Source organism: Cyprinus carpio, chromosome A23 (assembly GCF_018340385.1).
Source record: "Cyprinus carpio isolate SPL01 chromosome A23, ASM1834038v1, whole genome shotgun sequence".
NCBI classification, from domain to species: Eukaryota; Metazoa; Chordata; class Actinopteri; order Cypriniformes; family Cyprinidae; genus Cyprinus; species Cyprinus carpio.
Window position 1 is genome coordinate 11,322,121 of NC_056594.1, and position 25,273 is coordinate 11,347,393.

A 25,273-nucleotide genomic window follows, 5' to 3' on the forward strand; every position below is an offset into this window, starting at 1 on the left:
GTGTGTGTGTGTGTATATAATACTTTTGTTTCATAATCAGTTGTGCTACTTTGTTTTCCACTTGATGTCTTTATGGTCCAGAAGCAAAACCACTTGAGAATATCCCATCTTGCCTCAGTTGTGTAAATTATCCTGAAGCATTACAGGAGATCAGATAGAGTAGGCGGAAGATATACTGCCTTTATATTTCTTTATTGTTAATCCTATGCTTGTCTTGTTGTGGAAGTTCCTCAGTATAGATTGGAATAGATAGATGTAATCAATGTCTCCATGTTGCATAGGCTTATATGTACTAGCAACTTTGTTAAAGGAAAATCAATGTATATAGATGAAGCGCATAGGTTAGCTGCACCTGCTCATTAGGTGGGTGGAGTCCAGCTTAAATAGGTGTCGTCTTCCCAAAGAGTGTTTACATGTCAATGGGACCTTCAAATCCTGTGTTTCTAGAGGTTGTTTCCTGGACACACAGCATTAGGCCGTCATGAGTTACATCATTCTGCCCTTGAGAGGATGAAAACATGTCACTTCATCATGTGATGCACTTGTCATCTGGCCCCTCTATGACCACACATTACTAGATCACATTTTATATTATGGCTAAAAATGAAATCCCATCATCTGACTTATCCAACAGCCAGATCATACAAATTGTATAGAGGTGAGATGCGTTGCCTCTGTGAGAATGTTTTTTTAAAGCCAACCACCCACACGGGAGATGAGCAGCAGTTGTGATCCTGTTGTGTAAATGTTTTGAACATGACTCAGTTTGGCTCCAGTGGAGCTAGTGCTAATCTGAGTAATGTTTTCTTCACGAATGCATAAAGGAACTGGGGAGAGGGTGGTGACAAAGAGCAGGGGGTTTGCTGAGGTTATGCTGCATGAATTTGTCTTAAAATATGTACAGATGAGTTCTGTGGCTGATGTGATGTGATATTTGTTCTGGGCTTTATTTTAGTTTTGTTTATTGATTCGTTTCCTTTTTGCTTTTGGTTTGGTTTGGTTTGTTTAAGGCTTTAGTTTTGCTTCTGTTTTGTTAATTGAAGCTTTAGGTCTGTGACAGTTTAGCTTAAACAGTTCAGTATTAACAGACTTTGAATTGAAAAAAGACACTGTGCAAAACTGATTATTTTTTTTAATGTTCAATCCATTATAACTGATACTTTAGATTATTACAAGTAGCTCTTGTAAATTCGACAAATTTCAGTTGTTCAGAGCTTTAGTTTATTTTTGTAGTTTAGTTTAGTTCGGTTTTGTTTTGTTGTTCAGGGCTGGAAAATGAGGACACTGTGCAAACCTGATTTATTTTTTATTTTTCAATTTCAGTAAAGATTATTACAAGTAGCTTGTGAAGTTTGGACAAAATCATGATCATCATAAGTAACATTCCCTTGGTGAAGCATCTTTAAGTTTGCAAAGCATAAAAATCAAGACTGTAATCAATGATTGTATGGCATAGTGACATTGCAGCACAAATTACTTTCCTGAAATTTTCTCACTCTGGCTTTATATGTCAAAAGAGAGAAAGAGAGGAACAGAGTGAACTCCTTTGAGATTTTCCTCCTCCCCTGTGCTTAAATTTGGGTTGTCACATTATTATTCATATATTCTAAGGCATTTTGGATTATCACTTGAATAGATTAATATTCTTGGAGTATGCAGGCATGCACTTCAGGAGGAAGAGTCTTTAGTGAGCCTTTATTAGTCAGAACGGCACAATGTATTAGTAATGCTGCTGTCAGATTTTGCCACATTCAAAAGCACCTAAAAGCTCACCTACACTAAATCCAAGTATCGTTTTGAGATCTTGTGGTCTATGTGATTTAGTTTACAGTTTTAATGTGCCAAATATGTATTTAGTCTGAGTCATTTTGCATTTGTGGTTTTGTCTTTGTTTCCCTAAAGACAGATACTGAGACATGAGCAGGATCTATTTTATGGCAGAAAAACAACTTTTTCTCTGAGGCTGTTGTCTAGGCTTACTGACTGATCTCTTTTTCAAGATCATTTTTTGTGCTGTTCTTCACCTCTCTGAGGACAGATGGAGATGTTGAACACCTGCAAGGCTCAACAGCCAACATTAGAAGAGGTTTAAGTTATAAGGAAGAATTAGAGATCAGATATGAGCATGACAGCTGTCGTGACAACAGTCTGGGATGACACATTTAACCTGGATGTGCATTAGGAGAAAAAACCTAACCAATGCAATAAATGCATACCCTGTTTTTTTTTCTTTTAGAAATTCTTTGTGAAATACACAGCGCAGTTGAATAAGGTCTCGTAATGCCTTCCCATAGAAAGCTTTGGACTTTATTAAAATATAAGAGGTGGCATGTCCCAAAGAGCAATATTCTGACAGAAAATTACATTTGGTAAGGAATATCATTTACATCCTGTCCATTTTTATTCTGAAAATCTTCTTTCTATGAGGGTATAGAGTGCAATGTTGAATATTTTATAATACAATTTTAAATAATTACATACATATACTAATTCAGTCTCTGAAATTAGGTGACAAACAAATAAAAAACATAAATAACATACATAAATTACTTTCTTTTATAAAATAATTTTGACTAACTATACTTACCATTTCATCTCTTTTCACATTCAATCTTCAACATCTTATTCATATTCTAATAACAACTCTTCCAGTTTAATGTGATCTTCTTTATTCTCTGAATGAGAAGTTTTTCAGCTTTCCAAGGCCAGCAGATTATACTCACTGTCTCTCAGAGGGGTAGGAGATTTCCTTCTAATCCTGCATTATCTCTTTGAGTTATGCTGTGGACAGCAGTATTTTGCTGTCATATGGTACACATGTGTTGTGTTTGCAGACATCTGATGCAGTGAGGAACTGTCTGTTCGTTAAGCATGAGCTTATTTGACTCAGTTAATTGACGTGTTTGTAGGAGCTTCTTAAAGAAACAGTTCACAAAAAAAATAGGTATTCAGCCTCATGTTGTTCTAAACCTGTATGAATTTCTGTTTTCTGTGGAACATTACTATAAAAAAACCTCTAAATATAATATAAATATAATAAATATATAATAATAAATATAATGAAGCTCAATAAGGGTTTGGGCTGTCAAAATAAATAAATACAATAAAATAATAATAAAAATAATCATGAAAAAGTATCATAAAAGTGTTTCAAGTGTCTATTTCAAGTCTTCCGAGGGCTCTTTTGTGGGTTCATGTGTTTGTGAATAAATCATTGTTTTGTTTTGTTTTGTTTTGTTTTGTTTTGTTTTGTTTTGTTTTGTTTTGTTTTGTTTTGTTTTGTTTTGTTTTGGTTTGGTTTGGTTTGGTTTGGTTTGTTTTTTGGAGACAAATCATCCTTTTGAGGTGGATCCTTTCAGTTGATCAGTTTAATCCAGCTCATAATCGGAATATAGCACATGAATCATTTGGACAACTTTTAAGATTTATACCTAAGCCAATATATATAATTTATGATATCAATTTAATGCAATATATATGTATAATATTCCGAGTACCAAATCAGCATATTTGATTGATATCTGAAGGATATCATGTGGCCTTGAAGACTAAAGACCGAAGATCGCTAAAAATGCAGCTTTGACATCATAGGTGTAAATTGCATTTTAAATATATATTAAAATGGAAATATGTTCTTTATATTACCGTTTTTATTGTATTGTATTAAAAAAAAACTCAATTATTCCAACCTTAAATGTGTATAGCCTATATATAGACACACATTACATTATACAAATGTACAATATAAAAAATATTTTTTTGTGTTGCATGGAAGAAAGAAAGTCAAATGGGTTCGAAATGGCTATACCATTGCTTTAATTGTTTCATCTGCGGACCATGTCACCCCTCTGTTTTGACAAGCCGGGATGCTCTGTCAAGATAATACTTCCTACATTAAATTCCCCATAATGCATTCATAAGAAAATTACCTCTGTTTCCATGGTTTCCCATTCATTCATCTAATCCACTTCCTACATTAAGCGCTTTTAATAGATCCTTTACTTAAGAGAAACAAACCCTTGAATATATGAAACCCCCTGGAGGCTCAAGAGCGGATGTCAGGAGCAGACAAAGACAAATTTGTTTAAAAAAAGCATGTTAAGGTAGGATTACAGTTTTTAAAAGGATATGGGACATAATTTGTTAGTGAATTGGTTGCCTGAGCAACAGTCTGTGATGGGGAGGTGTGTGTTTAATTAAGACAGAGCACGATGAATGCAAATTACAGCCCAATCAGACAGATCAGATGGACAGCCCTCAGTGTTTGAGTGAGTGGGGGAGGGGACGGGACGGGCGTGTAAGAGCAAGAACGGGGAGGGTGAGAGGCACATAAAGAAAAAGGAGAGAGGAAAAGAGCAGCTGAGTAAGAGCAAGAGAGCGATACAGACAACAAATGAAGTGATAGTGGGAGGATCAATGCTTTTTGCAGGGGTGCGACTGACTTGAGAAGCTCACTGCTGCCAGATGAGAGAGGAGATCCTACATCCGTCCACACGCAGTGAGTAATTGCACTGTATATGTGTATAGGAATATTAATTGTGACAGTTGTAAGAGGTTTGGTGTGTCTTGCATGCATGAGATTGGCGGGACAGCCAGAGCATCTGGCAGGTGTGTGGTGCATGAACGGTGACATGTAGAATATGCTTTTAGAGAGGAGCAGATTGCCAGAGTCTTCATTAACACATATAGACGGATGCTGGGAGATTTAATACAGCTCTGAGTGAGTCTGCTAGCAGTATGTGACATTCGTTCATAGCTCGCCGTTAATTTCCTAATGGGTGACCTACCAACCTCTTTAGTTGTGTTCCGAGCATCAGTGCTCAGGAATTGACTTGTGAGCTTTTAGTGCTTTATACTTTTCTTCAGCATCACATTTGAGACCGTAGTTCATAATTCATTATAGTTCCTCCTCCTTGTTTGTGCATTTCACCCTGCATCTGCTGTGGTTACTCAGACTCGCTGAACACAGAGGTTGGATGCTAATGAAACATTGCTGTGTGGCAGAACCCCAGGAGTGAATGGTTTATGTAATTTCACATGGAACTGCACACCTCTCATTCGCAGACTTTTAATATCTGATTTACTCTCAATCGAACTTCGCTCAAGAGGAAAGCAGGGGATGGGCGGGGGTGTGACAGAGAGGGGTTTCATTTGAGTCTTTAGATATTAGCAGCCAAGAGGAAAAAGATTTCATGTCTTCATCAAATCGACAGTTCATATGTTTAATAATTCAGATGTTTAATAAAATACAAATTAGAGATTGAGAGATGTGTATTATGAAATTGTCTGCTTGGAACTTTTTCATTAATGTCAACTTAACTTAACTCTTGTGTAATAGTGATGCAAAAATTGTGTAATAGTGATGCAAAAATAAAACTTTGGGGTCATACCATTAAACATAATTATATAAAATTATGATTCTTAATTAAACTATTAAAAACCAATGTCAATTTCATGGTGTGTATTTAAATTCGATACTGTTTTGTCTAAATAGAATGACAAAAAATAAAAAATACTAAAAACTCAATTTTGACAAAAAAAATGTAATCAATGTGTTTTTATTTGAATAAATTAATTTATGCATCAACAGTTTGATGTACAGTATAAAAAAATGATGTTCAGTTAGAAATTTCCAAAAGTTATATTTAACATTTTTAAATTCTTTGTTTTTAAAGATTAACTTTAAGTGAGCATTAATAATGGAAACTTATATCCATATTTATCAATTATGGATACTGATCCATTAAGAAACCTCTTGGTCAATAACCAAAATAATACTAATATATTTTGTGCATCCTTATTCTTTAAAAATTATGACTAGTGTGTTTTTGACAGAAATATTGAAATGTTTTACTGGAAAATGTAGCATTATTTTAATGAAGTAAACTTTCTTATACTGAACTGCATCAAAAAGAAAAGTCATAATTGATTCTTTGGCACTAATACAATAGTAATCGTTTCTCCATGATGTAATTTTTATCAAGACTTTTGAATGCCAAAACAGGTTGTGTTTGAGCATTAAATAATGATTTATATAATGTTATGCATAATTTCATGGCTGTACTCCAGTAGTGTAGTTCACAGGACTGTGATGTCTGCAGACTTCAGTGAGGATTTTGTCTGTTTGGTGCATGGAATTGGTTTTTGGGCTGCTCAGCTGTAGGGAGTGAAATAATGATCCCAGTTGTGAATGCAGAGTGTTCCCTCAGCAGTCCGGTGGGAATTTCTTGCCTATGTGGGAAGAGAATTAGTACATAGGAATTAGAATCACTCCGTACTTTAATAAACCAACCAGATCTGTGTCAGTTTACCAGTCCAGTAAGATACCGCTAAATTACAATAATTCACCACCACATGCTGAGCCTATAATAATCAATTTTTATAGCTAAAGTGGGATATGCACTTCCATGATCCTTTCCTTGAAGTTAATTTAAAGGATGTTCAGTTAACGGAGGATGGTCTAATTAAGGATATCAGCACAAAACCGTATGAAACAGCAGAGCTTTCTGAGAATAGAGGTTTTCTTTTATCATTTGTTTTGGAGCTGGGCTGGGGTTCATTTAAGGTCTGTGTTCCAGCACTGCCGATCACTCCCACATTACATCACATTCATTATCCACAGCAGAAATCTACGCCACAAGACATTTCTGGATCAGTTAAAGGCAAAGGTTCACTTGAACATCCATATGTGGCTTATAGGGCAATCTGGAGGTTAATTTAAAACAAGCCTCAAATGATGGTTTGTGGTAATGCATTAATGTGAATGCTAAAAGCCAAATGGCCATGTCTTAAAAATCTCATTTACCTTTAAAGTAGCTGTCTGGTTTTGATGGATGGTGTTGTTGGAGGGGATAGAATATGCAAGCAATGGGGCAGCTGCTGTAGGGCTCAGACTCTGGGTTTATTTCCCACAACAAGCCGTAATAGGCATCACTGAAACTGACATGTGAGATATCGAGGAGTTACAAACTGTGAAGTTGCCTCTTTGTTTGAGTGATTCATCACAGGTCTCCTTTTGACCTTCTCTTACAAACTACAAAGATATCAGCAGTGCACATTTGAAATCGTTCTCAACTTTAATAACATTATTGCAACCCCTCCTTGATGTCAGTAAGAGGGATTTTCCCAGATATGGATCTTCAGACAAGTCTTTTTGCCAATAGCAATATAAGCACCAAAAAGGTCCTGAGGGGCAAATTCAGTCAAGAGTCGCACCACCTTTTTACCAGATGCTAAATGCACAGAAATGCTGTGTTAAAATAGAAAAAGGAGTCTATTTAAATGGAGAAAAACTATTAGAAACACCATTTGCTTGGCACATTTAATTCTATTTTTTAATTTAATTTTTACATTTATTTCATTTTATTTTAACACAAAGATTGTGAATTGCACTGCAAATTCAGTGCTAATTTTTATGTGCACATTTGCTCTATTAGCTTATTTGCATAAAATCCCTTAGTGGTTCTGTACCAGGTATTCTTATTCAAATCCCCCCTTAATCTTTTGAGTAATTTTTTATGCAAGTGCATCGTGTGTTTTGTTAGTGTATTAGCATACAGTTTCCTGTAATTGTACTCATTATTTTATATTATATCCATATCCATTTCCTAAATTACCATAGAGGATATGTGTTGCAGCAATCACAGTAATCTGCTAGAGTTACTGCTAGAATGTCTGTCAGGATACATTTTCATGAAAACATTTAGGAAAGAATAAATTCACCAGTTGTCTTATTATGGAGCATCCAGGGTCATTCTTTAGCTCACTTACATTGCCTTGAACCGTATTTAGCCTGCAATGTAATACAATCTTTTTCTCCTCAACTAAAGTATAATGGGAAATCTAATCATGGCCTCATGTCAAACAATAGGAGAATCTGAAAAAAATTAGATTATACCAGCCCCCGCATATTGCACATCACCTCTTCAACTCCATGGAGCCTTGCACAGATGGAGACACCTGCTAATCTAAATGCAAAGCCTGCTCAGAGGTGCTGCCGTACGGCCAAGTAGAGAGTGATACAATTGTCATTACTCAGGCTATCACAATGCTAAATCTCCCTCTGCTGTGACCCCATGGCCTTTGGCCATTTAGAGCAGTGGTTGTCAACTAGTATTGGACATCAAGTAACAAAATGTCCTTAAACTCAAAAATATATTATATTAAATTATATTATTCAGTACATTTGACAGATGAATTCGGGGATACAGGAAGCATTTTCCTCCCTATAATTTTTTTTTTTTTTGTATTTTTTTTTTATTTATGGCTGAAAAGTAACATTAATTTAATGTTTAATTATACAGAAAGTGCCAAACTAAAAATCAAGGCAATTAATCATTGACTGACAGGTGTGACCCTTTTTAGAAAAATGACTGGTGTGAATGTGTGTATGTGTACATGTACTGCTGGACTGAAGCGTGTCTGTCATTATAGGAAACAGGATGGAGGAGAGCCCTGTGTTTCTAACACACTAGATCCTTCACTGTTTCAGCCCTCACTGCCTCACACCGGCCCTGTGTTCCTCAAGGTACAGTATCACAAAACTCCTGCCTGCTTGCATGCTGAGCATCCTCTCATCCTACCAGTGCTTGACTTCTGCTTGCTGAGTCTGTCTCACCTCTCCTGACCCATCTGCTCCATTACTGTGAGCCTGTGTAGAACTAATACTGATTTGCATGAGGCCATTGTTTGGAGGCATGATTACGGACTTTTCTGTTTGTTATTAATACACATGATTGACATGCCATGCAGTTAAATGAGAGGGATGTAATTAAATGCCAGATGCTATTAATTAACAAATGTCAGGCCGGTTTCTCAGTCACACCCCTTATTCCATGAGACAAACTAATGGCTGTCAAAATAGCATTGATCAAGAAAGGTCATTTATCCACTGACAGTGACTTACAGCTCCAGGGATTCAGCAAACAGCTCTTATAACCATTAATGGAACAGTTCAAACAAAATGAAAAATTTGTTTTTATGTATTCACCCTTATGTTGTTCCTGAATGTCACTGAACACAAAAGGAGACATTTTAGAGAATGTGCTCTTTTCCACGCAATTACAATCGGGGGCTTTCAAGCTTAATAACTGGACTGTCATAAGTGGACTGTTAAGCGACCGGATTGTTGAGTCAGTGTGAAATTTAACTGCATGGTTGAACTTTAGCTGATGGAAAACTAAAATCTCTTTTTAGTTTTTTTCTTTTTATACTGAGCTACTGCATGAATCAGATTTATTGCAATTGAATATTTGCTGATCCACAGATAATCAACCACTCGCAACAGGCTCCTAAGAGAGATAATACAAGGTCCCTCTAAAGCCCCTTTTGAGTTAAATGTTATTAGTTTCATTGTTGAGCCATATTTTGTTTGCCGATCTTGGAGATTGTGTCTGACAAAGTTAGATTTGAGGGTCAGGTTCTCAAAGTACAGGGCTAAAGAATCAGATCCTTTGTGTATTGTGTGCAGTGTGTAAGTAGTTTGAGTGATCTCTATATGTGTAGGAGATTTTAGTGCTTTTAAACTCGGTGCACTGAGCCTGCGATTAAGAGGATACATTTTGGGTGATGTCAGAGAGCTTTAATGGCATCCACAATTCTGCAGCATAGCTTATCTACAACATAATAGAGGGTAATCTCACACGTATTAAATGGGAGAAAGAAAATTAATGGAAAAAGAAAAGAGAAGAAGTTGCTGCTGTTTGTCATTAATTTTGAGTCTATCCTAGTTTTTGGAAAGGAGCTATGAAAGCGTCCTTCACTGTGTTCCATGAATGTGTATTCAATTTTATTGCTTGGTTCTCGGTTATGTTTAATTAAAGGGTTAGTTCACCCAAAAATTTAAATTCTGTCATCATTTACACATCACCATGTTATCATGTTGCTCTAAACTTTTATTACTTTTCTCTGTGAAACATGAAATGAAATGTGCTTTGAGGAACGTCTCTCTTTTTTCTTTTCTTTTTTCTTTTTTTGTCCATACAGTGGAAGTCAATCGTAACCAAAACTGTTTGGTTAAATAATAATAAAAAGTAAAATAATAATAATAAGTGACAAATAATGACAAACTAAACCCATAAAAGAGTGACAAACAATCACAAATGAAACCTATAACCAACAGAACAAACATAAAAATTATCCAAAAATATATTATTATTATTATTATGTGGATAATGGTCAGATAATTGCAGACTTGTTCTGAGACACTGTTCTGAGAATTGCAGACTTTTGTAACTTCAGCAAATCCGAACAAATCTCTGAAGAGAGAGTCTTTTCTCAGGAGATTTAACCAAAAATCATTTTTTTCAATTTGCTGTCCATTTTACTTCATTGCTGTCTAGGAAAATATTTAAAATTATAAAGAGAACGCATTTGTACTTAGGTAGGTTATGGGTTTCATTTGTGATTGTTTGTCACTCATTTATAGGTTTTGTATTTGACTATTTGTCACTTGTTTGTGCTTATTCTGTTCAGTTTTCTTAATTTTCAATTCAAGACCTGTTTGTTGAACTTTATAGTTGCATTGCCAGAGCGGGTCTCTGCTGGATTGTGCTTTCAGCAGTTTGATGTCATTTGCATTACAGACTGCCAAGTCAGAGAGGATTTTAGTTTTACGTGCTGTCTGAGATGCAAGTCTTTTTTCTCCTCTGACGTACATGCTGCAGGCCTGAGACGCCCTTCTGTGAGCTGCTGTTGTTACAAGGCTAATGGGAATGTCTCAGTATTCTTTTTCATTGTTTTAAAAGCACAAAAAATTATCCAAAGTTACGCACAGTAGCAACAATGGCCTGCAGTGTTAGAATGTGTTAGATCAACTGTAAAACAGGGAGCATATGGGGGCTGCTTGCCTCCACATGACACTCCTCTAGAGAATGGACACTAGCAACTTAAAACTGAGATGATGGGTAGCATCTCCAACGATCTAAATTAAAAACAAATGCATTGCCACAAACTCATGATGTGTAAGAGCTCCAGTTCTCACGTGGCTCTGGCCTGTGTAACATTCCCTCACTCTCTCACCAATAATTTCCTGTTACTGTCCTATCTGATCTCAGAAAAATATTAAAAAGCCCCAAAATCTATATATATATATATATATATATATATATTATATATATATATATATATATACATACATACATACATATGTATGTATGTATGTATAACATGATCCTATCCATACAGACCTGTGACACCAGTTGTGAAGCATTATTTTAGAGGGCATTGAGCTGCTCTGGGCCTCGTGGCCATGAGAAGAGATATACCGCCTTCTGCTAGTCTGATAGCAGCATCTTCTAAAGTTAGATTTGATTTAATTTGTGCTGAGCTGAGGATGATGGTGGATAGGACAGAGAGAGAGTGACTACAGGATCACATGAAGGGGATCATTAATTAAGGATTGGCCTGATTTCACAGTGGAGATAATGCCTCTGACATCCATGTGTATCAGTTCAGTAAGTCCATCAGTATGTATTTCTACCTATGAGCTCCACTGAAAAACAGGCGATTCTTCACCACATGTTTGTCCAACAAAGTTTTGTGAAGTTCATTTTGATTACTAGATTGATTTTCTCATCTAGATACAATGGCCACAGATAGTACACTTTAGCCACTTTTAAAAATGCCTGAATGTCATTACTTGCAGACTAACTTCACTTTTCTGAGCCATTTTTTATTTTTAAATTTTTTTGCTAATTGGTCCAAAGATGATTGTTAGTAGATGTATGAAGTTATTGCCCCTCAAGTGAAAAGTGTTGGATAACCAGAAAGTTTCCAAAGACTTTTTTATCTTCATTTGAACACTCAAGTATTGTTTTATCTTTTGAAATGTAACCTAAAACCTGTTTCACTTGAAGTTTGTTTGCAGTATCATTTCTAAAAATAAATGCCATTGTTTGGATATTTTGTTATACATGCAATGACATTCTCTTAAACACAACATGTGACTGAAGTGTTAAAATTGGGACATTTTATCTGATTGTTTTGTCTTAATATTAAATAAAAAAATTACTTGGTATTTTTTGTTGTTGTTTGGCTGAGGCTGAAACATCGAAAACCATGCAAGCTCTTTATCATTTCTTTTAAAATTTAGTCACAATGTCTTTTTAGACAAGTTAAACAGATTTGCTCATTTCTGCTGATCCCTGGAGACATTTCCATTTCCGAATCCACTCGCTGGCTTAAAGCTATATTAGAATAGACTGCCAGTTCTGTCTGGCAGGTTGGCATGAATCATAGATAACTATTTTAAAAAAAGTTCCTCCAAGCACCTTGGAAAAAAGTCTTCTAATCACTTTTCTCTAAGCACTCTAAGCACAGTCACTACTACAGTACATTCCAGCCCAAATGTGCGGATTCATCTGTGTGCATAGCTCTAAAATGCCAAAATTGCCATTGATTTATTTCTAGTATATTTAAGCTATTTATATCAATTAATTTGATATTCAGTAAAAGATCATTACTATTATTCCGCCTATTAAAGAATATGAAATATGATATGATTATTCTGCATCTTCAGTGAGCCGAAGCTGTTTATTTATTGATTGATTGATATTTGATTGCAGATTTGGCATTGATTACTGTATGTGTCAATGACTATTATTAGGCTATTAGAGTAGGTAGATTGGATTGGAAGGTTTAGGAAGATTAGCTTACAACGTCAATGTAAACTAATTAATATTTACGAGCTTAGTCTTTTTTTAGATTGTTGTTCCAAAGGATTTGTTACTTTAGATCATAAAGGCAGATAATTGATCAAGCAAGGTTGTAATATTTTAAATAGATTAAATAGTAACAGTGATTCCTGTAATTGTTGTGAACTGCTTCTCAGAAGGAAGTAATGAAAGATCAGTGGGGCTCTGCTCGAATCTCCAAACAGAGTTGAAGTGTTGAACGCCGATTAGAGTTGACACGGCTGGTTTAAACTGGACGTATCGCTCTAATAATAATGCCAGTCAAACTAACAACAGACCTGTTAAACTGACATAATAAGAAGTCTGTCTTGCACCACAATTATGTCTATCACTCCCTCACGTCCTCTGAGACACTGGCCAACATACTATTCCAACAAGCATATATTGATCACACACATAACTGACAGCGTATACTTAAATATATATATTAATCCTGGATTAAGTACATGAATGTTTAAAATTGTGTGAAATCAATCCCAAGCCCTGTTACAGCCCTGTTATATTCTACATAGAAACAGCTTAACATAAATTGTTAATAATTGATGATAACAGTGCTATGCTCTTACCCAGTATACCAATTTATGATTCATGACTGCACATTGGTGACTCACAAGAGAGCTGATATGTTGATACCCACCACATTTGATTTGCACCCGCATTTGGTAGGTTGGTGGGTGTTAACTTTAAACCCTGATTAAGATGTTGCACTAGGTTTTGGAACAGTGTTGACGAGTAAGGAAGATTCTGCTCAGGCTTGTCTGACTGAAAGAGAGCAGATCCAGGCTCGGATCAGCTCAGTTTTATCCTGAACTTCTGCCAGTGAAAGAAAGAAAAAGTGCAAGATGGAGAGAAAGTTAATTCTGTTGGAATGCAACATCTCCTCCACAATTCACTCTGTTCCCTGAGAAAGGAAAGACTCCAGAGCACCTGGAGATAAAGGATCTTAATGCTTAAATACACAATTAGACACCTCCCAGAGCACACACAGCAGTCTAGTGCTGCCCTGCTGGAGTTTTTATTTTTTATTGACATGGAACCTGCTGCAGCACTCGGGGCTGGATGTTTCCTCTCACTTCTGAGGACAGAGGACTTTGTAGATGTGAAGCTTTCAGACAATATTTTGTTTTTTGGCTTTTGAAGTTTTGGTTTTACTTTTTGAAAAATGTCTAAAAGTCTTAATGCACAACTCAGCCCACAGCAAGTGACAGTTGCTCACTGGAAAAGACCTGATACAGTAAGTATGTGAAATCTGCAGTCTGAACAAAAATATTGGATAAACGCTGGGAGGTAAATATCTGATTTTGTAGCAGAATTTGAGTTGAGTTCATGTCAGAAAAAAATAGATTTTTTTAATAGTTAATTCTGTGCAGCAAAACAACCAACAGCAATTAATAAAAAAAAATCTACTTATAAGAAAAGATTATTATGAGTGTGAAGAGAGCAGGGTATATTTCATTTATGCAAGTTCTGGCATCTCAGAATATATTTCATGCTTACCTGATACATTGTTATGTTCTTACAGCGAAATATCAAAGGCTTTCCTTTTTCTTGCACAGCAATTTTTTTAATGCAAGCAAGAAAAGAGAATATGGATTTTCTCCCATCACTGACACAGCTGCTATCAGTGCAGACTTTTCTTTTTTTTTGTAGTACAGGATACTGTAATATATTTCTGTATTTTATCTTTTCATTATATTTACAGTATTTCTGTAATCCGATAGGTGTTCATCTGTGCATGTTTGTTTAGGGAGGATACTGTTACTTTGAACCATAAAGTGCATATAGTTCAGTTTAATATTATTATTAAATTACTTTACGATCGTGTGTTTTGGTAAGTCATTTGGCTGAAGAGGCTCTTGGTAATGTGTTTGTGTTACAGAACTGAATCGTCTGACCTTGTGTCATGTTTTATTATCTTGTGTGATTAAGTTTCCCTGAAGATTGTTTTCGAGGCAGCAGTATAAGGAGTGTTTGCCGATGGTGGAGGACTCACACAATGTGTTTAAACAATGTGCTACAGTACACAAAGTATTTGTTCAAGACTGTGAGAAATTCATCCAGTCTTCATTCTTCACACATTGAAGATAATTGTTTCCACTCTCGTTCACGTTGTCTTTGGGTCCGTCCCAAAGGCTGGACAGAACTCTGCTGTCTGTGTCTTGGAGGATCTCCAGACTAGAATACGCTCACTAGAATAAACTAGAGTCAAATCAACTGTCAGTACATAAGAATATGGTAATGGGTGTGGGAATAAATCAAATGAATAGTGTGAAGATTTAAGAAACAAAACAAAAGTTTTTGAGATGTAGTTAAATATTACACTTGATCCTCAGATTTAAAAAAAATTGCCTCATGTTGTGAACGCTGTGTCATATTGCTAAATGGCATATGAATACGTAGGAAATGATTGCAAAGTACTTTAACAGCCAATTATAACAATTATATCCAATTATAATTTTAGCCCACTGTAACCAACTTGATTACTACAAAGACAGTCAGCTACAAGCATTTTATCTAAATATGAGTGCCGTTAATTCAGTTATGTATCTCTATACTTTTTCTCCATACTTTAAAAATTACATGCTGCCATGAAGCTAGAGAGGAAATGCCAGTTCCACCATATCCTGCATGTAATGCATATTGGGCCAAAACTAAAATTACCACCAGCCAATACTGAGTGTACTTGGCATTATTAACTCATGGCTTGATCCAAAAACAATGTCATGTACCTAAAAAAGGTTGTGCTGATGATAAAATCAATTTAATGTGGAAAAAACGGTAACAATATGGTCTTTTAGTTAATGTAAGTTAATGCATTAACCAAACAATAACCAACAATAAGCATTACAGTATGTTACAATATTTATTCATCTTTGTTAATGTTAGTTAACAAAAATACAGCTGTTCAGTGTTAGTTCATGTTAGTTCAGGTCCATAAAATTATATTAAAAGATACAACTTTCGATTTTAACAATGTATTAGTACTGTACATGTTGAAATTTACACTACAAAGGTGGCACAGAAGCGCTTAAGTTGCATTAATGTGTCTTTACAGACTGTTTAACTGACTGTTTGACTGTCAGAAGAGGCATAAATACATTTATACAGCGATCACATCTGTATACTTTGATACTGAGGGCTTAGGTGGGTCAGAGCTGGTATAATTAAATCTGGCCTTTTTACAACATTGCATCTTTACACTGAATTTTAAGCAGGCACAGAGCAGCCTTAGCTTGGCTGTGTAAAGACATCTTAAGATTAATTAATGCTTTAGAAATATTTTTCGTTGTTAATGTAGTTAATTAAAGGTGTCTTTACACTGCTAAGTTAAGACTGGTTTATGCCTTTGTTATGTTGTAAATGTTAACAGCTGTAAATTGTAATACAAGTTTTACACCTAATTGCCACTTCAGAAGCACTTCTGTGCCACCTTTGCAGGGTGAATTTGCCGCAAGTTTGATATGTGATGATGTTAACTGGTTAATAAAATGCAGTGTGCTGTAAGTAACAGAATGGATGCGGTCTGAATACTTTGAATGCCTGATTCCTGATTAAGTCTGAGTGGGATATATTAAGTAGGCAGCTGCAGTTAGATGTATCCTGAACTGCAGCGTGTTGTCTGTGTTGTTGGCCACACCCCTCTCATATCATGAGAATATAATCAGGGGTCAACACCAAACTCATCTCATCTCATCTCATCTCCTCTCATTTCTTCCAGACACCTGATTTATTTGAAATGATTGAGAAAATGCAGGTAATGTGTTTCTTTTACTTTTTTCTTTTTTCCTTCCCTCTGCCTTTCATCTCTGATGCAGATATTTTCCATTAACCTCTAAATCAGCTGTCCTAACTGGCTACATAGTTGCACTTGCATGTTTTTGTTGTAGCTGAAAGTCATCACTGTAAATGTTGAGGACATATATTCATTATAAGCCACAAGAATGACCCAACCAGTGCTGCACTGAAACTATACTGTATCTTACATTCAAGTACATATAAAAAATATATGCATATGATTTTTTTTTTTAACTATGGCTATCTGGTTACATAATAGTTTCTTCTTCTTCTTCTTCTTCTTTTTTTTACAGTTATGGTGAAAAATATGCAAATATTTATTGTTGTGCCCTGAATATCATAGTCATACAGTTGCCAAATCTGCAATGAGTATGTTTGAACTAGGAAGAGAACAAATTCTCTAGTGTCTCTGGTGCTGAAATACAAGAAGATCCTGTTGTTGGGTACACAGAGACATATTGATCTTAGTCATTTGATATTGCTGTTGTTATCTCTAACTAAAGATGGACAGATGTCTATGCAGGAACTATAATAAGGGCACTAAATGCACCATAATGCTTCGGAGAACAGAATATTATTTATTTATATTTATTTTTTGATGATCAGCACTTTAAGTTAAATAAGTGGACAAATGGTTTGATACTTGCAAATTTAAGATGTTATATTTTGACTGTAAAAAACTTTGAAATATTTGAACGTGTTCACCCTGCATGCTCACAATCATGCTTTGATCTAGTGTTCCACGGTCTGCCGTATTCTTAAAACCTGATTAAAGAGAATAAAAAACAGTTCATTGTCTAAGACAGATCTTTAGGCCTTTTCTGTCTTTCAGCTTGTCTCCCTAAAATAATGTGCTCTTTTCTACTATTGTTTAAATGCATGTGAACTTTCTTTTAATAAAATGTTGTGGTCTTTCATAATCATTTTATGAATGTCACATTATGCTGTTTAACTTTTTTCCCCCAGGCTATTGTGTGTTTTCCTTGCACTGAGCTTTTTTTATGAATTACATAATATTTTGTTGTCATACTCAAATCATACTCATAAAATCATACTTTTAATGTGAAATAATTTCTTAAAATTTGTTGTTGTTTTTTAGAATACACCCTCTTTAAAAACAAATTAAGAATTACATTAATTAGTATATTTTTATATTTGCTAAGATTGAGTTGTTTTGCTCACTGTGGGCAATATAATCCACATTTTTATAGAAATGAAGAATACTTGCATTAAAAAAGTGGAATTATTGTTAAACATTTACGATAGCCTCTGAATTATCTGTGCTTTGTGAATAAGACTCTATATATGTGTAAAAGTTAATTGGTCCTAATAATAATTTTTCTAATATTTATCCATCATGTGTTATTCTCAAGATATATAATTTTAAAGAAATTTCCAGAATTCCCATAGTTTATAAATTGAGATTTTCTTGCATATGCGTTTCATTATTATTATTTTTTTAAGGCATGAAAATATAATCAGATTCCTCTTCCTCAGTAGATCTAACCTAAGTGTTATTTTTGCTTTCACATGTGGGCTGACAGGGCTGCTATAGGGCTGACAGATTCTCTCTTTTTATCTTCCAGAGCAACAGAATGGACGAGCAACGATGCACTCTTCCTCCTCCTCTCAAAGTATGTTCACCGACTCTCTTTTGTCCCTGTACTCACGCACACTCACAAAAATACAAAACACTTATTGTCTGAGAGCCACAGACTGCTGTATTTATCTGCAGGCAGACAGCTTCGAATAGAAGAGCTAGTTATCAGTCAAGCTGGTGCGTCTACTTTTCAAAGACATCCCTAGCCCACTTTTCCTTGCACTAATGGAACTGCAATCAAATAAGATAAGCTGGTGCTGAGCAATATTCTCTGGCCTAAAGCCATACTGCCTGTATAGAATCATACTGATCACACTGAGTACATATAGTGGGTTAGTTCTCTTAAATAAACCAGCAGATGAGCAAGCAGTGTGTTTTTTGCTAGTTGAGTCATTGGAGTTTAAAAAGGGTCTGTTGCAACCAAATAAGTCTACTGCATTTTTAATGTCTTGAATGTCATCTCCTTACAGACCGAGGAAGACTACATCCCTTACCCCAGCGTCCATGAGGTACACCAGTTCAGAAAAAAAAAGCTGACAGAAAAATTGTTTGCTGTTGATGTCTTAGAGGAATTTATTGTGCACTTACACAACTTACCGTCACCATAATTGTTTTAATTCGCTGTCTCTGTCAGGTTCTTGGCAGAAAGAGTCCATTTCCCTTGATTCTGCTGCCCCAGTTTGGGGGTTATTGGATTGAAGGGACCAATCATGAGCTGAGCAATGGGACTGATCTGGACCAGCTTCTGTCTCCCAATTCACGCTTCAAACTGGAGTGCAACACCACCGCTAAGATCTACAGGAAGCATTTTCTGGGCAAAGTAAGGATTTGATTAAAGTAATAACTCACCCACAAATGATTGTGTCATCATTTTCTCACAATGTCGTTCCAAACCTGTATGACTTTCTTTCTTCTGTGAAACACAAAATGTGAATTTCTTGCCAAAAAATTTAAGTAAAATTGTCATAAAAGTGGTCCATACTACTCAATGCACTATATGTTTTGTGCACTACATTTATGCATTATTAAGGGTTTTCCACACTTGAAATAGTAACCGTGGGTAAAAGGAATCCAGGATTATATTGTTTCACATTTCACAGTGTTTAGAACGACGATAACCCGGGGTTAAGCACAGTGTAAAAAGCCCTAATGTCTTTTAAAGTCAATAGCTTTGTGAGAAGAACAGCCCAAAATGCAATTCATTTGATTAACTGCACATGTGCTTTAGCACTCCTTGATAGTTCTTGTGAGTTTGAAAAGTAGGAATCTCAAATTAACTAACAATCTAATCCATAAATTCATAACTGAATCAATGATTAACCCATTAATCCAGTTCACAAAACAGCTCATAAATACTCACTAACAAATCGGACTGTTTGGGTTCTCAAATTCAACTTAATGACTCAGTGATTTGCCCAAAACAGTTCACTGGCGGTAAAGATTATCAGTGAACGACATGTCTTCAGAAGGCTAAATATAGATCATGAGCCCCCACAAATGAAGTTGAAAATGCATAGAAAAAGCTGAACATTCAGAATGAAATCACCTTCAGCCCATCCATTTGAATAAGTTTCAATAATGTAATTGTTAACAAATGTAACCTAATTACATAGGCCAATGTGACACTGCAGCAGTCAGACATAATGAAGATTTATTAGGCTTTAGCTTCAGTGGGCTTAATGTATTCACATCTAATATCCATTATAAATTAGACTAATGTGCATAAAGAAGTGGTCGGTTAGCCCTTAGATCTGTGGGGGAGTGTTGGTACTGAAAACCTGAAAGTGTGAAGATGAATGTGCACTCACATCTTTGCCTTCTGTTCCTTCATTAGGAACACTTTAATTACTATACAGTGGACAGTGTCCTGGGCCACCTGGTGTTCTCCATGAAATATGATGTTATCGGGGACCAAGAGCATCTCCGCCTCATGCTCAGGTGTGACCTTCTCTCTTCTAATACTGCTTTGTGTTCCCCATCCATTCTAGATTACTTCTCCCGCTGTCATGTCTTATTTACTTTTCTTGAAATCACTTACTTGTCTCCTGGCCTTGTGTCCTTCTGAACGTCTCTATTGTGTAGATGGGGGCAGCTAATAAAGGGCTTAGTGTCTGGCACAGTTTCACTACTTTGTTTTGAGCTTTGGCTTTTATTGTGGACATTAAACGGAGCACACTGATATCTATTCCTTGACAACAACTGTGAATGTTTCCTGGGACCCACAATACAACCTCTTTTCTCACAGATTAAACAGGCCAAATGTACACACCACCCTCATTTCCGCATTAGGCACCAGATGGACAATATAGGGCAATGTGAGTGGGTGGAGGGAAGACAGCAGGATGTTCCTGTTATCAAATCCATGTGACACATTTAATGATGCCACAATGACACTGAACTGAAGACTGTTAGTAAGTGTTACTGTTGTAGGTCTGGGCCATGTTGTGCTTAAATTCCACTACAAACGTTTTTTGTCGTTGCAGTTTTTAAGCCGCCAGAGATGAGGATTTGTGTACTTTTTGATGCATTACTGAAGCAAAGCAAAACTAAGAATGATAATAAATCTGGTTTTAAGAGAATATATGTTCACATACATTTATTAAAACAGGAAATAGTATTTTCTTGCATTATAAACCACACAAATGCAACAATTCATCCCAAAAAAAAAAACAAAATCAAATAACAAAGTAAATACTGTCTCTCATGAAACAAAGCAACATTGCATATTATAGTGAATACAATACTGTATTGTATATGCCGTTGCACACCAATTGCAAAATTCAAACCAAACGAGGCATTTATCCTGAAACAGACACTTTGCCTAAACCTGCGCTGGAAGTTTGAAACGCTGATCAGCCATCAGACACTCTCCGTAGGAAAGAGCGGCGATTTACACCTTTCTATTTCAAACACCACGATGAAGCTACTGAACTGCCCCAAACCCCAACCCCCTCCAAATGGACTTAATGCAGTCACAATGCTGCATAGCCTAATATATTTTGCTCAGTGTAAAATGGAAATGCTCTATCCAAAAGGAAAAAAAGAGTGTAGCATAACGTTTAAACCAGTGTGTTTAGAACTGCAGAGTACACACAAATCTCTTTTTATCAATTTGTATGTTTTGTGTATTTCTTGTATTAAAAGAAATAAAATCTAGACAAGTCCAGAATTTCCCTTTTCCAGTAGCGTGTTTGCGCATGCAAGGGAAACACGCTATTCATTCATCTCACATCATGCAGTGGCATCATGCAGATCATTTTTGTGTGTTTATTATAGTCCAAAGAAGTTAAGAATTTACAAAAAAGCACCTAAAGGACCCTCAGACTTTGAGAAACAAGATTATCTGGTCTGATGAACCTCAATTCTAAGCATCATGTTTGAAGGAAACCAGATCTGCTCATCACCTTCAGAGTACCATCCCAACAATAAAGTGTGGTGGTAGCAGCCTCATGTTGTGGGGCTGTTTTTCAGTGGCAGGGACTGAGGGACTCGTCAGAGTAGAAGGAACGCTCAGTGCAGCAAAATATAGATATAGCCTTAATGAAAACCTCTTCCATATGCAGCCTTAATGAAAACCTAGTCCAGAGCATTCAGAAGCTCAGACTAGGCAGAAGGTTAACCTTCCAACAGGACAATGACCCTAAACACACAGCAAGAGTAGATTATACACAACTCTGTGAATGTCCTTGAGTGGCCCAGCCACAGCCTGGGATTGAACCCAGTCAAATATTTCTGGAGAAACCTGAAAATGTGCACCTGCCCCCATCCAACCTGACAGAGCATGAGAGGTGAAGAGCTCTGTGAATGTCCTGAGGAGAAGGATTGAACAGATAAATTGCCAAATGCAGATGTGCAAAGCTTGTCACATCATACCCAAAAAGAATTGAGGCTGTTAAGGTTCTTCAGCTAAATATTTAGTTATGGGTATGAATACTTATACATTTCTGTTTTTGCTTATGGAGTGTAGATTGAAAAAAAGATTGGAAAAAAAGGTAATTTAAAGCAGATTAGCATAAGGGTGCTTCATAACAAAATGTGGAAAAAATGAAGGGGTATGAATACTTTCGCAAGGCACTGTATTTATACATAAACACACACACACCTTGATTATATACTTTTTGCAACAGTATTTAGCTTCAATCTTATGTTTACTAATGTCTTTCCTTTTTTTACAGAACTAAAATGAAAACATATCACGACGTGATTCCAATATCATGTCTGACCGAATTCCCCAACATTGTCCAGATGGCCAAGGTGAGAGTGAATCATGTGAGGAGGTGGTGAATGGGGTCAGCACCATTGTTTTTAGGCCCTTCAATTCATCACACTTCTTTCCGAGTGACATGACTGATTGTCTCACTCTCCCATGAGCCTGTTCTGTCCTGCCTGGACAGACAACCATAGTGTTGCATCACTTTTGCAAGATCAAATGAGAATGAGGAACGAATCAATAAGTGCTTTCTCTTTTCATTATTATCAGCTCGTCTGTGAAGAGGTGAACGTGGACCGATTTTTCCCTGTGCTTTACCCAAAGGTATGCAACCCTACACAACACAATTTCAATCAGTCTTTTTGTATGACCCACCTGCGCCAAAGTGATACGCTTAACTCAATAACACATAATTCTGAATCATTTGTCCTGGTTAATTAAAGCGTGGCACTGGGAAATATGCTAGTTTCTGCAAAAGTATTGTTCTGTGTCTCTCAAGGGTTTGCAATGCTGACAAAGCCAAGGGCGTAGCCATCATTTCAGAAGTGAGGGGGACAGAAATGTCAAATATAATACTTTTTATTTATTTATTTATCTTTTTGCTTATTTTTCTCTTATTTCTTACTTTTAATTGGCAAAGAAATAAAATGCACTCCTGGACAATATAATATTTTTCTTATATTATTGTACATATAAACATTTTTTTTTATTTGTTTATATACTTTTTCCATTTTTATCACTGAATAAGGCAAAATCATTTTTATACTATAAAAAATGCTATTTCAATTAGCACTGCATTATTTATATTCTTTATTTATTAGCTGGAGATAACTTGAAAACACACATAAAATATATATTGTCGCAATCATGTGTTTAATGTCTTCATATTTCATCAGCCAAAACATTTCTGCTTTTTATTCAGCTTATATAGTGATAGCTGGATGTCTTTGTCCATATTAGGCATTTCCTGTCACGTCATAAGTTATTACTTCTATGAGTCTGTCTTAGACTGTGAGAGAGCACACTACGGCTTTGAGTATGAATGAAACATACACGGCATGAGAGTGTTTAGCGCTCCATAATGTTCATATCGCCTAATTCTGGATCTGAATAAAATATCAGAACATGCACAGACTATCCTATCTCTTTGAATTTAAATCTAGATTTATTCACACCAGCCTTTGAAAACCTCTATGTGACTTGCCCGAAAAAAGTGTGGGGGACGAATTTACGTGTTATTAAATGTTTGGGTGGGGGACACGTCCCCCACATGTTCTAGTACTTAAAGGACATTCATCATTCTATTGAAAACATCTACTCTCCCACAGGCCTCTAGGCTCATCGTCACTTTTGATGAACACGTCATAAGCAACAACTTCAAGTTTGGAGTCATTTATCAGAAGTTTGGACAGGTGAGTCGCATGGGAAGACTTATGTCTGTTAGCTTCTTCACAACTGATTTCCTCTCATTTAGCAGATGCACAGAGATGAACCAGTGCTGTAACTCACCATCATAATTCATTTTTATTTAGAACAACACCTTCGATCTTTTGAATCAAACATCTATCAAAGTAGCCCTTCCTCCTTTTGACCTCACAATGGCTTCTCTGCTTAGACAACAATCAAGCCGTTGTCTTCATTTGTCTTTTATTAAAATCATGAGGCTATTGTTCCCAGAGGAGAGCATTTGGTTGCATTAAGACAGATCCTTGACCTTTAAGGCTGCAGATAGTAGGCAGAGAGTGAGAGGTGCCTGAGAGGACAGTTGCCAGCAACGCCCTTAGCATAATAGCATGACAGCGGAGGCTGCAAGATGTGCTTGAACAGCCTCTTCATCTCACGGATTGGTGTGTTTACACACTCAACCTGTCCAATGTGGGCAATAAGAACACTGAGGCCCTTAATGGGACATGCTTAAGTTTATAACACACCTTATGGATCAATCCTCAAAACCTCCGCTTGCCCTCCTTGACTCTAAATGGGAGACTATGTGTATTCAGGGGAACGATTTGCATATTCATCAAGCTAATTGACTCATGATGAGCCATTTAGGTTTGCTCATTTTAGAGTTTGCTTTTGTATTCATCAAGATGTTCTTGCTTTTGTGTGTGTGGGTTCATTTAATTTGGGGTTTGTTTAATGTTGGGCTTTGTGCTGTAACATAATGTGTCGTCATTATGTGTTCTTGTTTTTGTGATTTGTGATTTTTGAAAGGCTGAAATTTAATTCAGTAATTGAAGTAATGATAATGCATGAAGCTTCTTTGTTGAGATGACCTTCTATTGTACCTGATGGGTTACTGTGTCTACTGCCAAGGGCACAATACAAATGTTTGTATGAAACTTATAAGTACTTGATGTGTTTTTATCTGTGTAGACCTCAGAGGAGGAGTTCTTTGGGAATAACGAGGAGAGTCCTGCTTTGGTAGAGTTTTTAGAGTTTCTGGGACAGAAAATCAAGCTCCATGACTTCAAAGGGTAACACTTATTAACAGAACCACTCTCTCTCTCTCTCTCTCTCTCTCTCTCAATATGGCACAAGCAAGAAGTAGACTCGTGAGATGAAATGTTTAACAGCATGAATTAATTAAAATAAAAGCTTTGGATGTTGGAGTTTTTATTTGTGCACTTCTGACGAGAGATTTCACTAAGAACGAACTACACTTTCTTATAATGCAGTGAATTTTCACACACTATCTGCATTGTTTGAACGTTCAAATCACACAAAAAAATGTAAAATGTAAAATTTATCCTTCATCTGATTAAACTAGACTAAACCAGTGTTGTTGTTAACTAACACAAAAACTATTTAAAAAGATTCTGTTTATTTAAAAAAAGATTAAATAAAATATAAATATTACACAGGAAACTTAAAAAATGTGAGCATAAATTTTAAATATTGCCCTGGCAACTAACCGAAACAAAATGTCGACGCACTAAAATTACTCTGAAATAGAAATATTAAAGGTAAAGAGAA

General features: G+C 36.0%; 1 protein-coding gene across 14 annotated transcripts in view; it reads left to right on the top strand.

The window, feature by feature from the left end:
* LOC109110193 (rap1 GTPase-activating protein 1-like) overlaps positions 1-25,273 on the top strand; it is an 89,134-nt gene that overhangs the window by 38,508 nt on the left and 25,353 nt on the right. For 10 of the 14 annotated variants that reach the window (XR_006153309.1, XM_042713137.1, XM_042713126.1 and 7 more), the window contains exons 3-12: positions 8,434-8,527; positions 16,411-16,446; positions 18,074-18,121; positions 18,558-18,596; positions 18,722-18,907; positions 19,922-20,025; positions 22,263-22,341; positions 22,568-22,621; positions 23,626-23,709; positions 24,674-24,774. Coding sequence is in view for 13 of the 14 variants with exons in the window: in XM_042713126.1 (XP_042569060.1) it covers positions 8,434-8,527; positions 16,411-16,446; positions 18,074-18,121; positions 18,558-18,596; positions 18,722-18,907; positions 19,922-20,025; positions 22,263-22,341; positions 22,568-22,621; positions 23,626-23,709; positions 24,674-24,774 (825 nt within the window). In the remaining variant the exon portion in view is untranslated. Of the gene's footprint in view, positions 1-3,858; positions 4,499-8,433; positions 8,528-12,614; positions 13,927-16,410; positions 16,447-18,073; positions 18,122-18,557; positions 18,597-18,721; positions 18,908-19,921; positions 20,026-22,262; positions 22,342-22,567; positions 22,622-23,625; positions 23,710-24,673; positions 24,775-25,273 lie in introns of those variants that run through there. The other 4 variants (XM_042713136.1, XM_042713138.1, XM_042713133.1 and 1 more) reach the window with 4 other exon arrangements.